General features: G+C 56.4%; 1 protein-coding gene across 2 annotated transcripts in view; it reads right to left on the bottom strand.

The window, feature by feature from the left end:
- LOC110577685 (lysophosphatidylcholine acyltransferase 1-like) overlaps nt 1–19,781 on the bottom strand; it is a 31,493-nt gene that overhangs the window by 2,599 nt on the left and 9,113 nt on the right. Inside the window, exons 4-13 of one of the 2 annotated variants that reach the window (XM_044912052.1) lie at nt 15,133–15,245; nt 13,991–14,051; nt 13,664–13,722; nt 11,544–11,578; nt 10,268–10,322; nt 8,099–8,181; nt 4,873–4,998; nt 4,154–4,307; nt 3,015–3,113; nt 1,314–1,452 (exon numbers count right to left, since the gene is read on the bottom strand). In XM_044912052.1, coding sequence (XP_044767987.1) covers nt 1,314–1,452; nt 3,015–3,113; nt 4,154–4,307; nt 4,873–4,998; nt 8,099–8,181; nt 10,268–10,322; nt 11,544–11,578; nt 13,664–13,722; nt 13,991–14,051; nt 15,133–15,245 — 924 coding nt within the window. The remainder of the gene's footprint in view (nt 1–1,313; nt 1,453–3,014; nt 3,114–4,153; nt 4,308–4,872; nt 4,999–8,098; nt 8,182–10,267; nt 10,323–11,543; nt 11,579–13,663; nt 13,723–13,990; nt 14,052–15,132; nt 15,246–19,781) is intronic. The other variant, XM_044912053.1, reaches the window with a different exon arrangement.

A 19,781-nucleotide genomic window follows, 5' to 3' on the forward strand; every position in this document is an offset into this window, starting at 1 on the left:
TGGGGGGGGGGGGGAAGGGAAGAGGGGGCAGGGAAGGGGGAGGGGGACAGGAGAGACCCTCTCCTTTTCTCTGCTGCACATGACACAGCAGGCTGTTCTGTCCTTTCAGCTATTCCTGTTTGGGGGAAATCTACAGAAAACATGATTTTGAATTCAGTGGTGTATTCTGGGTACTCTGTGTGAGGGAGATGCTGTTCATCAGAGGATCTGGTTTGGGGACAGGACGAAGCGTCCACGTGAGGACCTGATCTCTGCAAGGCAGCTGTTGTCGAGGGACACGGCCACGCTCTGGAGAGACCAGGCATGCGTGCACGGGAGACCGGGCCACCATCCGAGCCGGTCACGGGGCCCGAGCGGCTCTGAGCCTGTGCATCTCCCAACGGCCCTGGGGCCCAGTCCTGGGGTGCAGAGTGCCCTCCAGGAACTTGGTGACACTCACAGGCCTGGGTGTGGGAGGCGACAGACCTCAGGGAAACCGCCCGTGCTCCTCTGGGGGACACAGAATGACTCACTGGAGAATGTCTGCAGTTGGTCAGTGCTCACTGTGAGCGACCCCAGCACCACCACTATCCAAACGCACCAGGACGCACGGTCTTTGTGCAGGTGGACACACACACACACACACACACACACACACACACTAAATCAACACACACACTCGTGTCTGACATTTGGATGCAATTTTAAAAACACGTCCAAACAAGACATGAACAATGACCTTTTCTGAGCAAATGTCTACTCTTTTTTAGCGAGAATACATTCATTACCAAATGTGCACACTGGCGGGCCCGCCGACGGGGGCTGCCTTCCAGGGATCCTACTGCCCCAGACCCCTTCACCTCAGCCTGCAAGTGGGTTTTTCAGGTCTGAGTCCCTGAGGATCGTAGCTGTCCCAATTTGTGTGGCTAAAACTGATGAGCCACCCCCCCAGCCCACGAGGACATGCCCACTGTGGGCAGTCCCGATGGGGCAGGCTCCCTGCTTCCACAGGGGACCCGGATCATGGACCCCCGTGGGCTGCCTCAGCACACACAGTCTGCAGCCCCCGGGGACAGCGTGCATCTGGGGCTCCAAGCTTGGGCGTTGGATCTGGCTCTATTCGTCCCCTGCACAAATCAGACTCAAAATCCCCTAACCTGTTCCTGCCGGGCTTGGGGAAGAATCTTCCTTCTGGGAATTTTGTGTTGCACAAGACAACATGGTGCCCTGGTGAGCACGCGTGGGCTTCGCTTGCACTGTGTCCCCGAGCCCCGCCTCCTGGGCACACCCCCCGTACAACGGGGCCCTCCTCCCCCTGCTCCCGGGCCACTCACCAAATGTGATTCGCCCTGTCCCCTCCTGGTCGATGGCCCGGAAAAGGTTGGTCACGCTGAGCTCTGCCACCCCTAAGGCAGTCTTGAGGATGCTGGACAGGGCGTCCTCATCGATGTCTCCGTCCTGTGACCCATACATCTGCAGGCAGAGGCCGGCGTCACCCCATGACCCCCCAGCTGTGTAGGCCGTTTCTCCTGCTCACGGGGTTCCCAGCTCTCGAGCAGGCCCTGACCCCACTGGTTCGGGACAGCCGGAACTCCGCTCACAAACGGACGCCCACGGGGTACTGAGCTCTGAGTGCACGGCCCGCCCTCCCACTAGAGGGGCCTCCAGGCAGCAGCGTGTGTCCCCGGGGTCAGGGATGGAGCCGGCACCCTGGGCTTGCTGGCACAGGAACGGGCCTTTGCTCAGTAACACGAACGAGCCACCACCGGGCCTGACCTTCAGGAGGTGGCTGACCCACGGACCCTCCTTCCAACAGCTTCTGCTCTGGTTCTGGCAAGTGACCGAGAGAAAGGCACTGAAGGGCTGGGGCGTGCCGTGAGTCACGGTGTGTGTCCCCTGCAGGGCAAGGATGTCCGCCCCTCCAGGCAGGCCCAGCAAGGCGGCCTTGGGGGGTGCGCCTGCCCCGGATCCACCTCCTTCCATAGCCGGCAAGCCTGCCCCGCAGGCAGGAGCCTCGGCAGGGCTGCCTGGAAAACGGTCTGCTCTGTGTTCTGAGACACAAGCCAAGCACGGCCACTGTTCCCAGAGCAGACTACAAGCGGACAGCAGAGAAGGTACCGGGTTGGGGTCCATCACAATGGGGTGTGCTGAAGGCAGGAGCGCAGAGAGGCCACGAGCCAGGTGCAGGCCTAGGGCCCTCAGAGCTAGACTGCTCAGGCTGGAGGAGGCAGGTCAGGCCTTCCTAGACAGGGCCCACGAAATATCAGTCAGCCGGTTAATTCTCATGGTGTGATCCACATAAGGCACCGTGCACCGAGGGCGTTTCCCAGTGATGCTATGGGGAGGGGCTGCTGGGGTCATAAACAAGGAAGGGGGCATTCTCTAAGCAGTGAGAGACAAGCATCCAGCTGGCTCATACCTCAGGTTCTCATGAATCTGGTTAACGTGAGTTGCACCTGCGAGAAGTACCCATTCTGAGACCCTGACAAAATGTGTTTCTAGGTGAGTAAAGCCAGCCCAGCTCTGTCCTAGCTGACGGTGTCCTGGTGAAGCCAGCCAGGTGAATCCGCAGGTGAGCGGGGACCCCATTATGGGTGTCTCCCAGACTCTGAGAATCCCTGCAGCAGGGGTGAATGGCTCGGCTCTGGACAGGAAGCTCCTTCGCACCCTAAGTCAATGGGCTGATGAAGAGGTCGAGTTGGGAGAGCTGAGAGGTGTGGGGCTGCACAGGATGGCTGTGTGACACCACCTGGCGTGGGGCACTCACCAGCCCTGTCCAGGCACGCTGGAACTCACAAAGACCCTCCTCCATGCCCTTCACGTGAGTGTGGATTACGAACTGCAGGCGGAAATTGATTCGAGGAGGTTTGGGGGCATTTGTACAACAATGGCTGATAGAAGCTTCCGTGAAAATAGCAGTCAGGCACAGAGTACGTCTGCCAGTGATAAGGTGCTGTGAAAATGTAGGCGAGGCCTGCCGTGACCCCGTGTCTCACGGTCCCTACAAATTAAACGCCCCTAAACGCCACACTTGCCTTGAACGCGAGCTGGATGGTGTCCAGAGTCCGGGACGGCCGGCAGACGACAGACAGGGCGACCACGTACTCCCGAGGGTCCATCCTGCCCTCTCCGCTCTGGGAACGAGACACGCCCTCAGGGGACAGCTCAGCCCCTCCCGCGGGTGGGGGGAGCTGGGTTTGAACACTCATTCCTGGACCTTCCCTGCCTCTACCAAAGGAGTATTTTGGAAGAACATTCATAACCAACTGGCTTTTGCAAGGTGGCCACACCACACACCCTTTTTAGGCCGTTATGGTTGATTTTCAGAGTCCAGGAGACTGGTGCACGAAGCGTAAGGAAGTTCATGCCACCTGCTAAGGCTTTCCTTCGAGAAAAACCCCAGCACGTGGCAAGGGGCGTACTCGTGTTCTAAGAACCCAGTCGCATGTGGCAGAGAGGTGAGCGTGTAGAATGAAGGCGGGTCCCGGGCGACGATGTGGTCAATGCCCAGGCCTGGCCCGCTGGACACTCACTGAGCTCCACGCAGCAGGTCCTCAGTGACCCTGGGGGTCACCACGGGACAGGCGCTGCTTCCAACCAACGGGCCACCGCAGTGAGTGGGACAAGCCAAGGGGCGGACCCAGGGCAGAGGCGGCTCCCGGAGCACTGACTCCCACCCCCACGCCCGGTAGGGCCACCCATGTCCAGGGCTGCGCTGGCAAACGTGGACTCCTCATCCAGACACGATGGGTTTCTTGATTACGGGCATGGCTGGCTGACGTGCATGCGGCGCCGCATGGGACAGTCCTCACGCACTTGGCGGAAGGCCGATGGTGGCCCCGTACACCCATCATCGGGAAAGAGGCCCACTACCTAGAAATTCTGGATTTCTGGAGGAGGGAACACTCTTTGATATTTTTAGGCTTTTTAGCGATTCCATTTAAAACCCTAAACTACAGGTTTATCAGCAAATGTCAACTTAAATGTCAAACTTCTACGTGCATTTAAAAGCATGGGAGAAAATAGCCAAGGGACGGGGGGCTGGTCGGGGCAAGGGGGGGCCGCTTTCCCTCTCTACTTCCCCAATCCCCAAACAGTGCTTATTAGGAAACAATACACATACGAAAGCTGGAGGTTTGGCCACGAAAGCCCCCTCCCAGGGTGACGGCCCCACCTCATCAAACAGGGAGAACATGTCCTCCAGCGTGTCTGAGACAGGGACGCCCAGGTACTCCGCAAACTCAGGGAGACCCAAGTTTCCTCCCTTCTGCATCTTGGCGCTTTTGGAGTATTTATCCAGATCTTTCTCAAGTGTTTCTGGCTTTAACCTACACACAAAGAGGGAAAAAGATATTTTTCATTAAAATTACAGAATGCCAAAAATGGGAGATTTACTGTAACGAGACTCAACAAAATATTAAAATTGCTTCTACAGCGAGCAGCAAGTTCATTTTCAACAAAACGTGTTCTAATAACTTGAAGGCACACCATGTATTCCGACACCCTGTCCGCTCTGCGGACCCCCTCGGGCAGGTGGGTGTGACCGTCGGCTGGGACCGCTGCGCTGAGCACGGAGAGTTATGAGACTTCTACGCGGACTGACGTGGACCCGTGGAAAGCTTCCACAAACCCTGAGCACAAGCACCTCTCTCGGCTTGAAGGCCCAGCTGGCCCTCAGCACCCACCGCGATCTCCGGCTTGGTCACCAACAACGGCAAGGGTGGGGGCCCCTGGGAGGGCCTGACACAAGTTTCTGGAAGCTTCCCGTCTTAGAAAAAGCATCTCAGCAGTGCTGTTCAGAACTCTCCCATTCCTGAGCGAACCCCTCTAGCATGGCCAGATAAGCCACGGTGCGTGAGGGAGGGGTTTGAAAAGAAAAAGCGCCACACTCACCCCAGGCCCCTCACCAGCCTGGCAAATTCTAGAAGGCAGGTGTCCGCGGGGAGACGGAGCTGTCCTTCCGCCAGGGCCAGCTGGCAGTCCTCAAACGTGTAGTCGGTTACGGAGATGCCCAGGGCCCTGCAAAGAGGAGGGCGTCTTGGTCAAGCGCCCCCAGAGCAGCAGAGCGAGGAGGATGGCTCAAGGTGACCACGGGAGAGGGAGCTGCATCAAAGTAACACAGGCCCCACTTTCCAGGCCCCTCCCCAGTGGCTCCTGACCCCGTCCACGCGGCAGTGGCACCCATCCCACGTCCCACCGAGACCCCGTGCGTCTGAGGCAGGCCGTGGCTTGTGCGTGAGGACATGCACTTGGGGTCGGCGATCCCTCCCTCTGGGGCTCATGAAGCTTATCTGCAAGTCATGCTTTTGCAGGGGTATCCGCGTGCTAATTTTGTGGCCCCCATAAACCTTGTTTTAGTTAAACAGGAAGAAATTGCTAAGAATACAGGTGGTGTCCAGGGCGGCCGTGCAGGCCACGGAAAGAACAACTTCCCGAGAACGTGGGAGGCCCACGCGGAGCCGCAGCTGGAGGTCGGCAGCTTCGCTCCGGAAAGCCCCGGGGAGTCGGCGGCGCTGGGGTGAGGAAAGAACTCCAGGAAGCAGGAGGAAGTGTCCAGAACGAAGCCAACGTTTAAGACTGGACTAAAGCACAGGAATCTGTGAAGATGTCTGCCAGGCCGGTGAACCGTTCCCGAGCCTGTAGGGGCTCGTCAGGCGGCCGTGAGTAGTGCTCTGTCCTTTCGGCTGCTGGGAGCCCAGCAAGGCCGTCTCCTGCCATTCCATCAGAGAAAGCCCCAGCAGATGGCAGAAGCCCTCGCCGCAGCCTGTGCTCCGTGAGATAAAGCCGGGAAGGCCTTGTGGGAGGGACACCCTGAAAACTTCCCCTGGGTCTGGACACATGGAGGAGGACAGGCTTCGTCCCTCCAGGCTGTCCACAGACAGGAAAAACCCTCTCTCCCATCCGCTCCCACGTGTCCCTCCCCAAGAAGGGGCGTCTGGCAGGCCAGAACCCGGGGGAAAGAGGGGGGAGGCGATGGGGGTCCAAGCAGGGGCGCTATGGCCCCGGGCGCTCGCCCCAGGGTGCTGCGGGACCAGAGTTCTCACACTCGCCCACAGAAGCACCCTGCCACACAGATGTCTGCACTGGGAGCCACTGGGTGGCGAGCACTCTGAACGCTGACATGCACAGAAAGACAATGTTTCAAGTCCACATCTGGCACTAAACATGAATGCTTAGCAGTGGACCCCAAAGTCCAATCACATAGAACCTGGGGCTCCCCCAAGCTTTGCGGTTAGCTGAGTATTACTGTGGTTTCCACCCTCCTAGGAAGCAAGCGTGCAGCTGGTGTCAAGGATACCACCCCACCGGGTGTCTAACTTGGAAGCTCAACTCATCTTAGGGGTGACCGGGGGTCGCCTTCATCAGGGCTGGCGGTGCCCCAAAGTCAGAGCTCAGCCATTCTAAAGAACTGCATCAGATCTCATGAAAAATGCCCTTCTTCTATTAAAGGAAACAATGGTAGAAAATGTGCCAAGTATTTAAAACTAAGCCCCCTCCCCCAATAACCGAATGGGCTTTTAATCATCTCCACAGTAGTTCCTCCCTGCCATGACGGTACCGTGCAATTGTGGCTAGGACACAGGGGCTTCGAAGTCTTTCTTCCACAGCTAGTACGACCCCGCTCGGCAACCGGGGTACCGTCGTGTGGGGACAGAAGCTAGGATTACCAGGAGCATCTCGGGTTATCCCCCAAGGAGGCAGGAGGAGGCGCACTCGGGCTGCCCGCGATGCTCACGGGGCCTGGGCCGTTCTCGGTGGGTGCAAGGACCCACTTCCACGTTTCTGGGTTCTCCCATGGCTGCTGGGGCAGGGGGATGCCCAGTGGCTAATCTGCCCTTTTCCATTCGATGTTAAGATGCTTCTCTTCCGTTAACATAGAGAATTTATGATATATATTTTTTTCTAACATAATTAGCTAATTTATTTGAATGTGATCTAAAAAAATTTACACCTAACCTGTCAAACCTTTAATTCCATGGAGATTATTTCTTTATCAAGAGGTTGAACACCCTGACTTCCCCCAAATTGAGAGTGCATCCTGACAGCCGACTGCTCTCCATGCGTCCTGGTGTGGGATTCCGAGAGTGAGCAGATGAATTCTGGTGAGTGGATGCCCGAGGAGGCTGGGGGCGCTCCACTGGCCTCTGTCCCTAGCACCTACCTTCCTGAGGGGCGTGCGGACAATGTCTGAATACCCTGCAAAGTTTCAATTTACATATGTTGAGGTTATAATTTTGCTTAGTACAGTCTCACAGAATACATGAATGTGGGCGGTCTGATGGGCACACAGTGAGGGGATGGGGCTGACTTCACACCTCGGTCACACCAGCTCGGCCACAGTGCAGGGAAAACCCCTCCAGAGCCACATGAACCTCCCACGAGGCGGGGGGGCATGCCTGTGGAGCCGCTGAGAACCGCCCCCCCTGCACCACGGTGGCCAAACGCAAAGGCGGCCCCTGCTGCCCGGGAGCAGAAGAGAGGAGGAGAGAGAAGACGGGACAGGGCAGGTGAGGGTAGGAAGGTAGGAAGAAACGCAGGGCGCAGGCTGATGTCACCCCATCCAAGACAGCCGGGAACGGTGTGGAATCAGGAAGCAAGAAACTTCGAATGGCACGCTCACTTGTCGTGGAATTAGCGCACATTATCTTAGGAGATCAGCGTATAGTTCCCACACTGAATCTGGTAAGATGGAATAAGAGCACCAGCAAAGACCACACGAGCAGATGAAGAACGTGAAGAGGAAGATCGTCCCGCGGGCTGCCAGGCAGAGCTAGCATCCCCATCGCGTGCACAGACCCGGCACCCTGGTGACCGGTTCCTACCACACAGGTGAAATTTATGAGGTTAAGTGACGATGACGCAGATCCAGAAGCAGGACCCGGCAGAGACCGGGGGTGCAGAGCGGCCAAGCACAGCGCCTGCCCACACGCACAGTCAGCACTTACTCATTCGCTTCTGCAAAGACCTGTTTTCCGAATGCCACTGTGGTTTGTGCCATGCTAAGGAGGAACCAGCCCATGCATGGGCACCCTGATACGCCGAGGGTTCCCAGGGGACGAGGGTGTTCGGAGGACGCCGTGGACTCTGGCTCTGACACAGCACGACGCGGGGCACTCACTCGGCCATGACGCGCCGCACGTTGCTGGCGTACAATGCGGGGTCCTTCTTCTCTTCCTCCGAAGGGCTGTACACGGGGAGGAACTGAGCACAAAGAGAGCTGCGTTACTTCCATGCGCATCACAAGCCCACCACAGTGCAGTCGTGAGTCTAACACAATGAAGAGCTGTCAGAGCAGCTTCCATCAGAACCACCTTCAATGTGGCCACAGTGTGCACGCACACGCACATAAGCACAAGCACACATGTACATGCGTGTGAACACAACCCACGCTTCCTCAGGACCGCTCGCTCCCCCGAGACAGAAGCTCGTGCTTGCCAGGGCACTCTGTATTTCTAATTTCACACGGAAGCCTTCTCTCGGGGTGCACAAGAATTACATGTGTGCTCCTCTTTCTAAAAGTCTCCGCTTGTGTTGGGGAGAACACAACACATTGTTAAATAAGCCCCACACTCGGCTGCCAACTCCACTGTGCAGAAAGGCAAACATCACTGAGCCCTTTTTCTTTAATACAGACACACAACAATACGGGGATACCCCGAAGCCTTATCAGTTCCCACCACGTGGTTTCAGGCATTCCCCGCCACTGTATACCACACACCATGGAAATCGTGGCAGGTGCTCCCGTCAGCACTGATACCTGTCAGCAGAGAACGAGTGAAGACACTTAGAGGGGTTTCAGAAAGTCAGAGTTTCCTTTAAACTCTGAAAACTGTGGGGATGCCTGGTGGCTCAGTTGGTCAAGCATCTGCCTTCGGCTCAGGTCATGATCCCGGGGTCCTGGGATCGAGCCCCGCATCGGGCTCCCTGCTCGGCGGGAGGCCTGCTTCTCCCTCTGCCGCTCCCCCTGCTTGTGCTCGCTCACTCTCTCTCTCTCTGACAAATAATTAAATCTTAAAAAATAAAAACCAACTCTGAAAACTGGAACTGAGGCCTGAAATAGAGAAGTGCACACTGGAGGTGTCCTCCCCTGAGCCCGCTGCACGGCTGCTTCCCAGCCAGCCGCAGACGAGCCACATATAACATTCTACGTGGATGGCTGCCACCCTTGGACTCGGGCCAGGGACCTTTCGGCTCAGTGTGTTGTAATTAAGTGGCTTATGTTGTACTGAAGTGAAAAATCTGGAACCTGGCTGAAATCCATGTAAATTCAGTGCAGCTCTGCAACTTTTATCAGAAGGTAGCAAACTGCCTCATTAAACCCTTTCCGTTGTGTTCGGGCTCCCTTTTCAGGAGCACAGTAGCCGACTGATTCCCTTTTAAGAAGAGACTCTATTCCTCATCCACTTGGATAAAACGTACACGCTACACAAACGTGGCTAATGAATTGAGCCGAGAGAATGGGTACCATGACTTTGGGACATACAACGGGCTGAAAGCTGGAGGCAGGTTATGTGATCTGTCCACGGACTAGACAGAGAATGACAGAACGACAGATCTGCCATATGAATCCGGCAGCATCGGTATCATGTAAAAATGCCGAGACATAATTCACTGCACATGTGCCAATTTTAAATGCCTTTAAGCTACGCTAACCATAATAAAAGAAGGGTTTAACTTCCTTGTTGATTTTTAAAGACCTATTTGATTCTTGCAAAATCATGCAAGAGACACAATGTGACTGATGAAAAACCACAGGGAAGTACCTCTGAGGAGCAGAGAGAAGTGGAAAGATTTCAAAGCAAGACAGATGACACACAATGTTGTATTTGTACGGACAGCAACGTGACATGTAGCACATCGTGTCTGTGTAGATACCAACACTATCTCTAGAGATGCCCACATCTCATTGTATCTGCAGACGCTAGTAAAGCCTCACGGCCACACAGATAACATCATGTTGTCTTCGTACAGACACCGACAGAACACCGCATCCACAACGTAACACTGTGTAACATTGTATGCACACAGATGCACGTGGCCAACGTAACAGGGGATCGCTCCGCATGGGGGCCGGCGCCGACAGACATTCCGTAACAGCGGATCTGCACAGACTCTGCCAAAGGTTGCCTAACACTGTATGTGCACAGGGAACAGCATGTACGTTATAGCTGTGCAGACCCCGACGTAACATTGTACCACATTGCATCTGGACAGCTTACACAGCACTCTGGCTCTGCATCTTTACAGACCCGCGCGTAACGCTGTTTAACACTGCATCTGTACGAACCTCGATTTCCACTCGATTGTGGAACTGACACAGTGTGAGCCACAGGATTTTCAACCTTAAAAATGAACAAACAGATTTACAGCATTGGTTAAAAGATTCTCAATGTCTTTTAATTAAATTACTTCCAATTCTGGAGCAAACTCCCCAGACGCCTGTCCCCTGCAGAGGGCACTACTGGGCAGTTAATTTGCTCAGGGGGTGCCGTGCCTCCCTCAGCCTAAAGCCGAGCCTTACAACACTGTAATGAGGATGGGGCTACTCTTACTAATCAGGGTTCCTCACTGTCCCAACAAATGCACCCACTCCTGCAGCTCTCCTTTGCCCTGCATGCCCCCATTTCCCAAGTGTGTCTTCTGGCTCAGGAAACCTCCTCTACGTGACACTGTCCCAGACGTGGCTGTCCCCAGGCAATGCAGACTCAACAGGCCCTGAGTCATGCCACCCCCAAGGCCGGCCCCAGAACTCCTGACCTCAGAACCGGCATCACCACCCTTTATTTGCAGAAGCTGGGAATGGGGAGCCATCTGGAGGCTCTTGTCCTTGGGCCGTTGCTCCTCTCCGCAGTGGACAACTGTCCTCTTAACTCTCTCTTGTACATACCCGACTTCTGCCCTATCACTGCCAGGCCCAAGCCTGGCTACCAAGGCCCAAAGGAGCCCTTCCCACCTTTCTCCCAGCGGCCCCCTGGCTTCTCACCCTCCACCCTCCACACTCTGGCCTCAGCAGTGTTAGCACCAGCAACCCACATATGCTGCCCCTCGGGGCACCTCCCCTCCCCAGCATCCGTTCCAAATGCCGTGCCCAGGGGAGGGCTCTGCCTGGCCCCACCACCCACCCTTCTGCTGCACCAGGTCGAAGGCTGGCACCACGGAGGCCTGCTGTCCTAGAACCCGAGCCTCCCCCGTGCAGCTGTTTAAGAGGAGCGTCCCTGCAGCTCCCCTTTCTTTTCCAGGAGCTGTGGGGTGCGGTGCGGATGGGATGGTGGCCACTGAGCCAACAGGCACACGTGGGGACGAAAGAGCACTCACAGTCACCTTCCCTCTGGAGTTGAAGACCATTAACTTGGGTCCTGGAACCCAGGAGTGTGCGAACAGGCCAGGCTTGCACACTTAGTTTTCACAGTGGGCAGACCCTGACTGCTGTCAGACAGCAGTGGGTTATGTGTTCTGAGGACCCACATTTGCAGAAGTGCCCAGAATGCAGGGCAGTCACTTGAGCGGCCCCTGTGCTTTCCCAGCAGGACAGGACACACAAGGCACTACAGGGTCTGACTTACGCTCCGGGGCCTTGCCAGGTCCACGTGATGGTGTCCTGGGGGCAAGAAAGGAGCAAAATGAATCACAGCTGGAAATCAGGCGCCCGGAGTTCCCTCATGAGCCCTTCCTTCCACGGTGTGCCCACCCTCTGTCCTGGCCCTCAACCTGGCCCACCTCTGACCCCAGAGATGCTGGTACCCTTCTTCCTCCCAAGCCCACTCTGGGACAAGGGAGCAGATGGGTGCTCACCACCTCCAGGCCACCCAGACACACTCCTCTCCTCCCAAAGCTCCAAGGTCCACAATTCTGACGTCCGCCTGAGATGCTGCCCCAGTTCCGTTTTCTGCCCTCCCCTGTGTTCAAGGCATCCCTGCCAATATCAGTCCACAGCGCAGGAACCTGCTTTTTGCGAGCAGTCCCCGTGACACCTGCCCTGTCATCACCATCACCTGCCACATGAGGCTCATTCCAACCCACACCCACCTGTACCCCCAAGGCCCTGGCCTCCACTCTGGGCCAGAGACGCCTAGCAGATGAGCTGAGGCTTGGGAGGGAGCAGAAGAAACCACTGCAGAGCCCCAAGCGTGCCCAGGACCCCGAGTGTCGTGGGCGCCCCCCATCTGCAGTCTTGGCTGCTGCACCAGCCACCTAGGTGGGGACGTGGGAGAACACACACCGTTTCTACCCTGACACTGGGCTTCTTTCTACCGAAACCCTGATACCCACCTGCTGGCTTCCCATGGACTCCTGAAAAGCCCCCCACCACAAGGGCTTCCCCGGCCCCCGACCTGCCCTCAGCCACTCGTCCTCCACACGGGCCTGCACGCAAAGCTGTTAGTGGTGGTTCTCCCTGAAGCTAGGCCGCTGAAGAACGCGACACAGACTGATGGGATGAGTGAGCAAAGCAGCTGTTCTGCTTCTCTGACAACTGAGAACCCAGTAGAGGCAATCTGCTTAAAGTAAGTTGACGAAACAAGCTTAAAGAAATACAAAATCTAGAATTCCACACACTGACCATTCTCTTAGTCTCAGACGCTGGCTAATGAATGCACCTCTTCAGAGTTTCCGGTGTGCACGTCACAGTCATTTTATCTGTCAGTTTGTGCGGCTACGGGTTCTGACCGACATCTACCGACTGACCCCTTGGAGAATCTCTTCTGTGCCGTGTGCACCTGTAGGCACAGGGTCTGGTGTGCAAACCTGGGACCCTCCGGGTCTGGCCCAGAGATGGGGGGCCGGCCCCTCATGCCCACAGATGTCACACGTAATTCTGCCTCCATCTAGGCTAGCAACTCCAGACCGCACCATGTTGTGACTGCTGAGTTTCTTTTTTGTCGTCATGAAGACGCACCATGACAGGGAGAAAGCTCAGTGCAGTGAACAAATCCAACTCACGTGTCCCCCATCAAGAAAGAGTCCAGTGCACCCGCGTCCACGCAGGGCCCGGGGACACGAGTCTCAGCGGTGAGAGCCCGGTGCTGATGCAGGGGCAAGGACATCCACCAGGACGGGGTCACGGCAGAAGTGAGATGCAGCCGGCGCCGAACAGCACCCACCGGAGCTCGATGCCTGCCCTGGGGAGCGCGGCCCACTGAACCAGATGCGTGTGGCACGTTCACAGGGCCCCCGGGGGAAGGGACAGCTGCGGATGCTCAGACAGACACGCGGTGGGGCTCTGACCACAACCCGCGGAGGCTTCTTCCGGCCTTCCTGCCTCCCCCGAGCTGGGAGTCCGTCAAGATCACCCAGGCACTCGGAGCCCCAAACACCCCCTCTTTTACTTTGCTCTGACATAACAAGCGAAGACCTCCGCACACAGAGGCATATTCAATACAGAGTCGCTTACGCCTTTCCCGCCCGCTGCCCCCAGCCTTTCAGAACTTAGATTCTCTCAATGCTCCTGTTTCCCAGGTGAACAGGGAGCTAAGGCTGCTGAGGACGAAGGCGGATGGCTCACATCAACTCGGCAGGACCGATCAGCGGGGAGGAAGGGCCACCGCTCCATGACCCGTGACAACAGCCCTTCCTGCACGAACACTGGAGTGGTCCTGGAATCGCGGATTGGCTAGAAATGACCCACTGAGGCGCCGGGAATTCGCATTCCCAGGCAGGTCACTGTAACCCCAGGAAACACACTGACCAGTTTATTCGGGTACCGTAGAGCCACAGGCTGCACGGGAACTCCAGGGATGAAGGCACCTGGGGGAAAAGGGGCGTCATCTTACTTCGAGGGCAGAGCTCCTCCGCCGGGGGCCCGTCTCATGCTGGTCCCGGAGGAAAGCAGCGTTTCTGCCCCCCTTCCTGGTGAATGGTCACGGGGTGCCTGGAAGGCTCCCTCAACATGGGTGTTGGCCGTGTCATGTCAGGAAGACCGCAGGCTTGCAGCCCTGCCCTGCAGGGAACGGGCCCAGGAGTGTCTCCCCCACTTTGCTCAAGGAGGAAAACAGAATTTAAGAAAATTACATACCAGGCTTGAAGGTAATTAGGCAGGTCCTGTTGGTACATGTTCCTTCTGGAAAAATCATTATCTTGGAATGAAAAGAAAAAAAGGTCAGCCTTAAAGGAACAGAATCCAGAATACGGTCTATTTTCTCCACTGCTGAGATGCTTTAATCACACTTACTCAAAACGGCTTAGATGCATGATGGAAGCATGTGTGGATTTCCTAAGTGTAAGTTCTATTAAGATCTGGAAGCAATGCAAACATGCAGACAGCACACGCCTCCTCAGAGCGTGCGTGGGGGTGATCACGGCCACTGTGAGGCCGAGCTACCGCTGCCTGGACGCCCTGGCAGCACGCAGCCTCCCCCCCCCTGGGGCAACGCGGGACAAAGGCACACAGAGGAGGGCTCAGCGAAGGGCGCTCGGCTGACGGAATCGGGACCAGGGCTAGAACCGAGGCACAGCTGGGCCAGCAACCAGAAACACTGCAAAACCAGCGGTTAAACACCTCCCCCACTGGAACCCCAAATTACTCGGACTCGTACTGACCTCCAGCCACACGATATAAACTAAACTCTCCCCCCTGCACCGGAAACTACAGCCCACGTGGCTGCATCCGGAGGTGGGGCGCCAGGCACCCTGAACGTCGTGGCCCCGAGGGGCTGCCCGTGGGCGGGGGTGCCTGGCAGTCAGGCCTTCCAATGTTCTCTGAGCACCCAGAACCTGGACAGTCCCGGGGAGCTCAGCTTCTCAGGCTCGGCTCAAGGAAATACAGCTGACACTGGCTGAGGCCGCCGCCCTGCTGCCCGCGACAGGCCTTCCTCACGCCCCCTCGGGCGCCGGGCACATGTGGGCAAGCTCCGCCTCACGGACCGGCGCACTCGTCAGATGTGAGACTGTGCCAAGCGCGAGGGCAGGAGGTCACAAGCAGAGTCATTTCAGTAAAGATGCTTTGGGAACTTGAGATATGCATGAGAACGGTCTTCTCGTTTGTTTCAATTTTCAAATTTTAGGGCCAAAAGTACCTGACACTTAGCACAAACTTGAATTCACATGCTCATCAAACAAAATGAAAGAAAACGAACCTGGCCCCCAGGGAAGGCCCCCATCTCTAGGCTCACATCTTCCGGAATAAGTCTGCTCAAAACGCAAGCAGGACTGCATTACCTGTGGCCACTTTCCATTCGACTGTGCCCGCCTCCTGATCTCCTCCACGGTCTTTCTTCGGGAATCCTGGTCCGACCGGGACACGAACACTGGCCGGATGTACTTTATCAGAGCTGGAAGGGGAGGAGGGGCCTTCGTTGGGAACCATGGCACCTGCCGCAGCAGGACTGGAGGGACAAGGGCTGCCCATGGCAGGGGGGCACACGCGAGCCCCCAGAGATGCCCCGAGGGCAGCACTGTCTCCGAGGGTGGGTGGGTTGTTGGGTCAATGTCTGATCATGAGGGGATCAGGAAAATCACAGAAGCTCCCTCCCACGATGGCACGAAACCCCACAACCTGCGAAGTCCAAAGTAACGACACCGGCGTCCACAGGCTGTAAAGCAGGAGAAAGCAACGAGAAGAGGCTGGCAGAGGAGGGCGTTGGCGGGGCAAGGGCTCCAGAGTCAGAAGGGCCCGAGGCGCATGGCTTAAACCCCACCATCCTGTTATGTGTAGACCTGTCTCCCTCAAAGACACAGGCTGACGTGCTGACCCCAGGTACCTAGGCCTGTGACTGTATTTGGAAATCGGGTGCTTGCAGATGCAACTGAGCTAAGATAATGTAGTGTTGGAGTAGGGTGCACCCTGACCCACGCCCAGCGTCCTCTCAAGGAGGGAGAGACATGGGTGTGCACGCAGGGAAAAGGCCACGGGACGGCAGAGGCCAAGACCGGAGTGATGTGACCAGAGCCACTGGACGCCGGGGATGGTGGGGAACCGCCAGAGGCTGCGGAGGCCTGGCACGGCCTCTCCCCAGAAGCTGCCCTGCTCACACCTTGACTCTGGGCTCCCGGCCCCCAGGACAGTGTGAGAACCAACATCTGCTGTCTTCAGCGGCCCGGTGTGCGGCCCTCTGCCGGGGGCGTCCCAGGACACTCATACAGCTGCGGTCCTAACTGGCTCGGCACAGGGGGCCCACGGCCCTGCCGGGGTGGCAGGTCAGTGCCCTCGTGACCAGTTGCTTTCTCCTGCTTTACAGCAGCAACCAGCACACGGTTCTCGCGCAAGAGGATCTGAAGGTGGGGAGACACTTCTTAGAAGAGAAAGCCCGAACTGACAGGACAGTCATCCTGAGGGAGGGTGTCCTCCCCAGGAAGGAGCAGTAGGTGGCCTGGCAGCCGGGCATCCCCACGGGTGAGACACGTCCCCGCTGGGCGCAACATCAGCTCGGACTTCCGAGTGTTCTAACTACTCGCAAGAATGACATGTGACTCTTCTTTCTGGGAGGTCTTCCAAAAGACAAAGAGAAAACTCATTTAAAAAAAAGGAACAAAACTATCTCGTCAGGTCCACGGGACTCAAAATCTAAGCTGCATGTGGGTCTCGGTGATGTTTTCGTCCGGCATCTGGAAACTTCTTTCCCCGATGCATCGTTCTTGCCAATTCCTTCCGACTCTGGAGTGACACGTGGGGAAAGGGCCGAGGGGATCCCCCGCAGGACAGGACGATGGGAAGGCGCCCAGCTTCCCATTGTCCACACCAGCTCCGCACAGTCTTCCCAGGGCGGGAGAGAAGGGCTGCAGGCTGGCTGGTCTCCCTGAACAGCGTTCCCCTTTCCTGGCGACACGGATGAGGACGGCTCTCCGCCACTCATGGACGAGCCTGGAGCTCCAGGCAGAGGTGGGGAGCGGCTTTCTGGGCTCCGAGGATGACGGGGCTTCATCCCGACTGAAATCTCAGACTGCACCTCTCTCTGGGAATCCCCAGGTGAATACCCACACTGGAGACCTCACAACTGAAGAGCTTGCTTCTGAGGACAGAGAGGAAATGTGGCTGCCCGCCGGGTAAGCCCCAGCGGTGCTGTCAACGAGGGGCCGGGCAACAAGACCGTGAGCCGGCTCTGTCATCTCTGACACTGAGCACCAAACCTCCTCAGGTCTGTAAATGCCCAGGGGCCCATATCAAGGACACTGAAAGTAAACCAACAATGTAACAATGAGAAAGATCACTGGGCTGATTACTCTAACTGGTATTTACAAATCTGAAGGTGAAAATATTTTGAATATTTTTAACATTCATCTCTTCACCAAAGTCGTGAGCTGTCAAAGGGTCCAAAAGCTTCGTGCTTTAAACAACAAGGACAAGAGGAACCAGAAGGAACGGCCAGCGAGACCCCCCTGCGACGCAGGAATCCAGGCTTGCGTCACAGGGTGTGTTCTGGTCACGCATGGTGGGAGAAGCCCTCAGCTGCATTCCTGGGGGAGAGTCCCTTTCAGGTGTATTTACCTTCAAAACCCAGAGAAAAGGAATACAATTTGGGATGTGCCATATATGAGTTCTAATTAAAATCTATAATAAATGGGTCCATCGCCACTCCTTCACTCTTATTGCTATGCTATCCCTGAAATGAGTGGGAATCTAAGTCTACATGAAGGACCCCCGCACACAGAGGACATGTTGGTGGCCCTCCCTTCTGACACCCCAAGGTTAAGGTCAGTGATGTGGGGCATGGAGCTCAGCTCTGACCTTGCAGCCCCCAGCACATTCAGCCAACGGAGTTGGCTTTCGAACCCTGACCTTGGGAAGTGGATGAGCAGGTCCAACTATGAGCCTCCATGATTCTAACTTGTGACTCGAGCCATAATTGAAGGCAAGGTTTTGAGAAGGCTTTGCGTAATTTGTACACAAATGAGGGGGAGATAACATGCCCCCCCAAATCCCAGCACTTCCCCAGAATGCTGACATTCCACAGCCTGAAGCTTAAAACTTAGAATAAGAAATCGGAACAAAATTGCAAAATTGAAATAGCTTCCTGCGTCCTTTGCCAGGGACCACACTGCTCTATACTTAGGAGCCTGTGATGACCTTCTAGCATTATTAAAGTGAAACGCATATTTGCTAATTACCAGAGTCTCTGCCTGGCTTTCAGAAAATTCTCGGTTTAACCCGACTTTCCAGGCACATGACATATAAACCTTTATTTGGATAACCAGGCTCAAAATTACTGGCCCTATACGTCCATGGCCAGCGTCCCCGTGTATCTGCACACCTTCCACAGGAAGTTCCGCAAGGGGAGGGCTAGCCTGCCGGCTCTGTGGGACAGCTGCCTTCATTTCACTTTGGTTCTGTAACTGCCAGCACTGAAACCACCTTGGCTGAGACCGTTAGGTCTAAATGGAGGATCTGTGTCCCCATTCCCAGGGACAAGACCACGGAGGGTCCTAACTGCTCACCACCCCTCTCTGCTTTCCACCATGTGAGCACACAGCGAGAAGGTGGCTGTCTGCAGCCCAGAAGAGGCTCTCGCCAGAACCCCACCCTGCTGGCCCCCCTGATCCCGGACTCCTGGCTTCCAGGAGCGTGGACATGAACGGCTGCTGTTTAAAAGCCACCCACCGTGTGGTGCTTTGTGACAGCTATCTGAGCAGACACCCTCTGATCCACAGTCAAGTAAATGCTGGTTAGCATCTCTTTGGCCAAAAGCACACAACGTATTGGGCCCCCGCAGAATGTCCCACTTACTAGAAAGACAACATAAAACGTACACAATGTTCTCTCTTAACTGTCACCTGAACAGTAACATGAGTTGGGGAACTCAGGAGAATTCAGAGAAGGCGGACAGAGTGAGGACCTTCTGCCCCTGCAGCTCTGGCCCCAGGACCACGCACCTCCCGCCCGGACCAGCCCTGCTCCAGACTCCACTGCGGACATGCTCAGCATGACATGCCCACGGTCTAAACAGTGAGGGGTGGGCAGAGGAGAGTGACAGTGGGGTGGCCCCCCCCCCAGGAGCAGCCTGGAGGAACCAGGGCTGGGTGGCAACCCCTGGCGCAGAAACCAGGGGGATGAGAACAGGAACAGGTAGGCCGGCCCTGCAGGGCACCTGGCAGCTCCGGCGTGGGCCCGGCCGGGAGGAGGAAGGTGCTTTCATTTGTGGGCTTTGCAGACGCAATTAGTTATGCACCTGGAGATGAGATTACCCTAGACCATCCAAGGACAAGTGTCCTTGTAAGAGACATACAGGGAGACACACATGGGGGAGGCCTGTGAGGAGGGAGGCTGGGGCGGTAAAGATGCGGCCACGAGCCCAGGACTACCCAGGGTGCCAGGAGCTGCACCAGGAGATGGAAGAGGCAGGAAGGACCTTCCCCGAAAGCCTCCAGAAGAAGCGAGGCTTTGGACACTTTGGCCTTAGATTTTTGGCTCCAGAATTGTGAGAGTGTAAGTTTCTGCTTTCTTAAGCCACCAGCTGGGTAATTTGTCACGTGGCCGAGGGACACCTGCACACCTGGGCTTTTGGTCCCATAACCAGGGCACTGAGACACACACACTTCTAGGACCGTGTGACACAGACCCTGCACGCCAGGGACAAAACGTGAGCAGGGACTTCGACACATGACGTTTGAGGGCACTTGTGTGTGAACCAAAAATAAAACCCACAACAACTAACGTTGCAGAGGAAACCACAACAAAGGAAACAGAAGAGACTCAAGGACAAATGCCTATTTCATGTGGGTGTGACCTGCATGGACCAGCACGATGGAGGGGGCTCACCCACTCCAGGGGGGGACTCGCTCACTCCCAGCAGGATGGGGGGGGCTCGCCCACTCCAGGGTGGGGACTTGCTCACTCCCAGCAGGAGGGGGGGGTCTTGCTCACTCCCAGCAGG

Source organism: Neomonachus schauinslandi, unplaced genomic scaffold, assembly GCF_002201575.2.
Source record: "Neomonachus schauinslandi unplaced genomic scaffold, ASM220157v2 HiC_scaffold_30, whole genome shotgun sequence".
NCBI classification, from domain to species: Eukaryota; Metazoa; Chordata; class Mammalia; order Carnivora; family Phocidae; genus Neomonachus; species Neomonachus schauinslandi.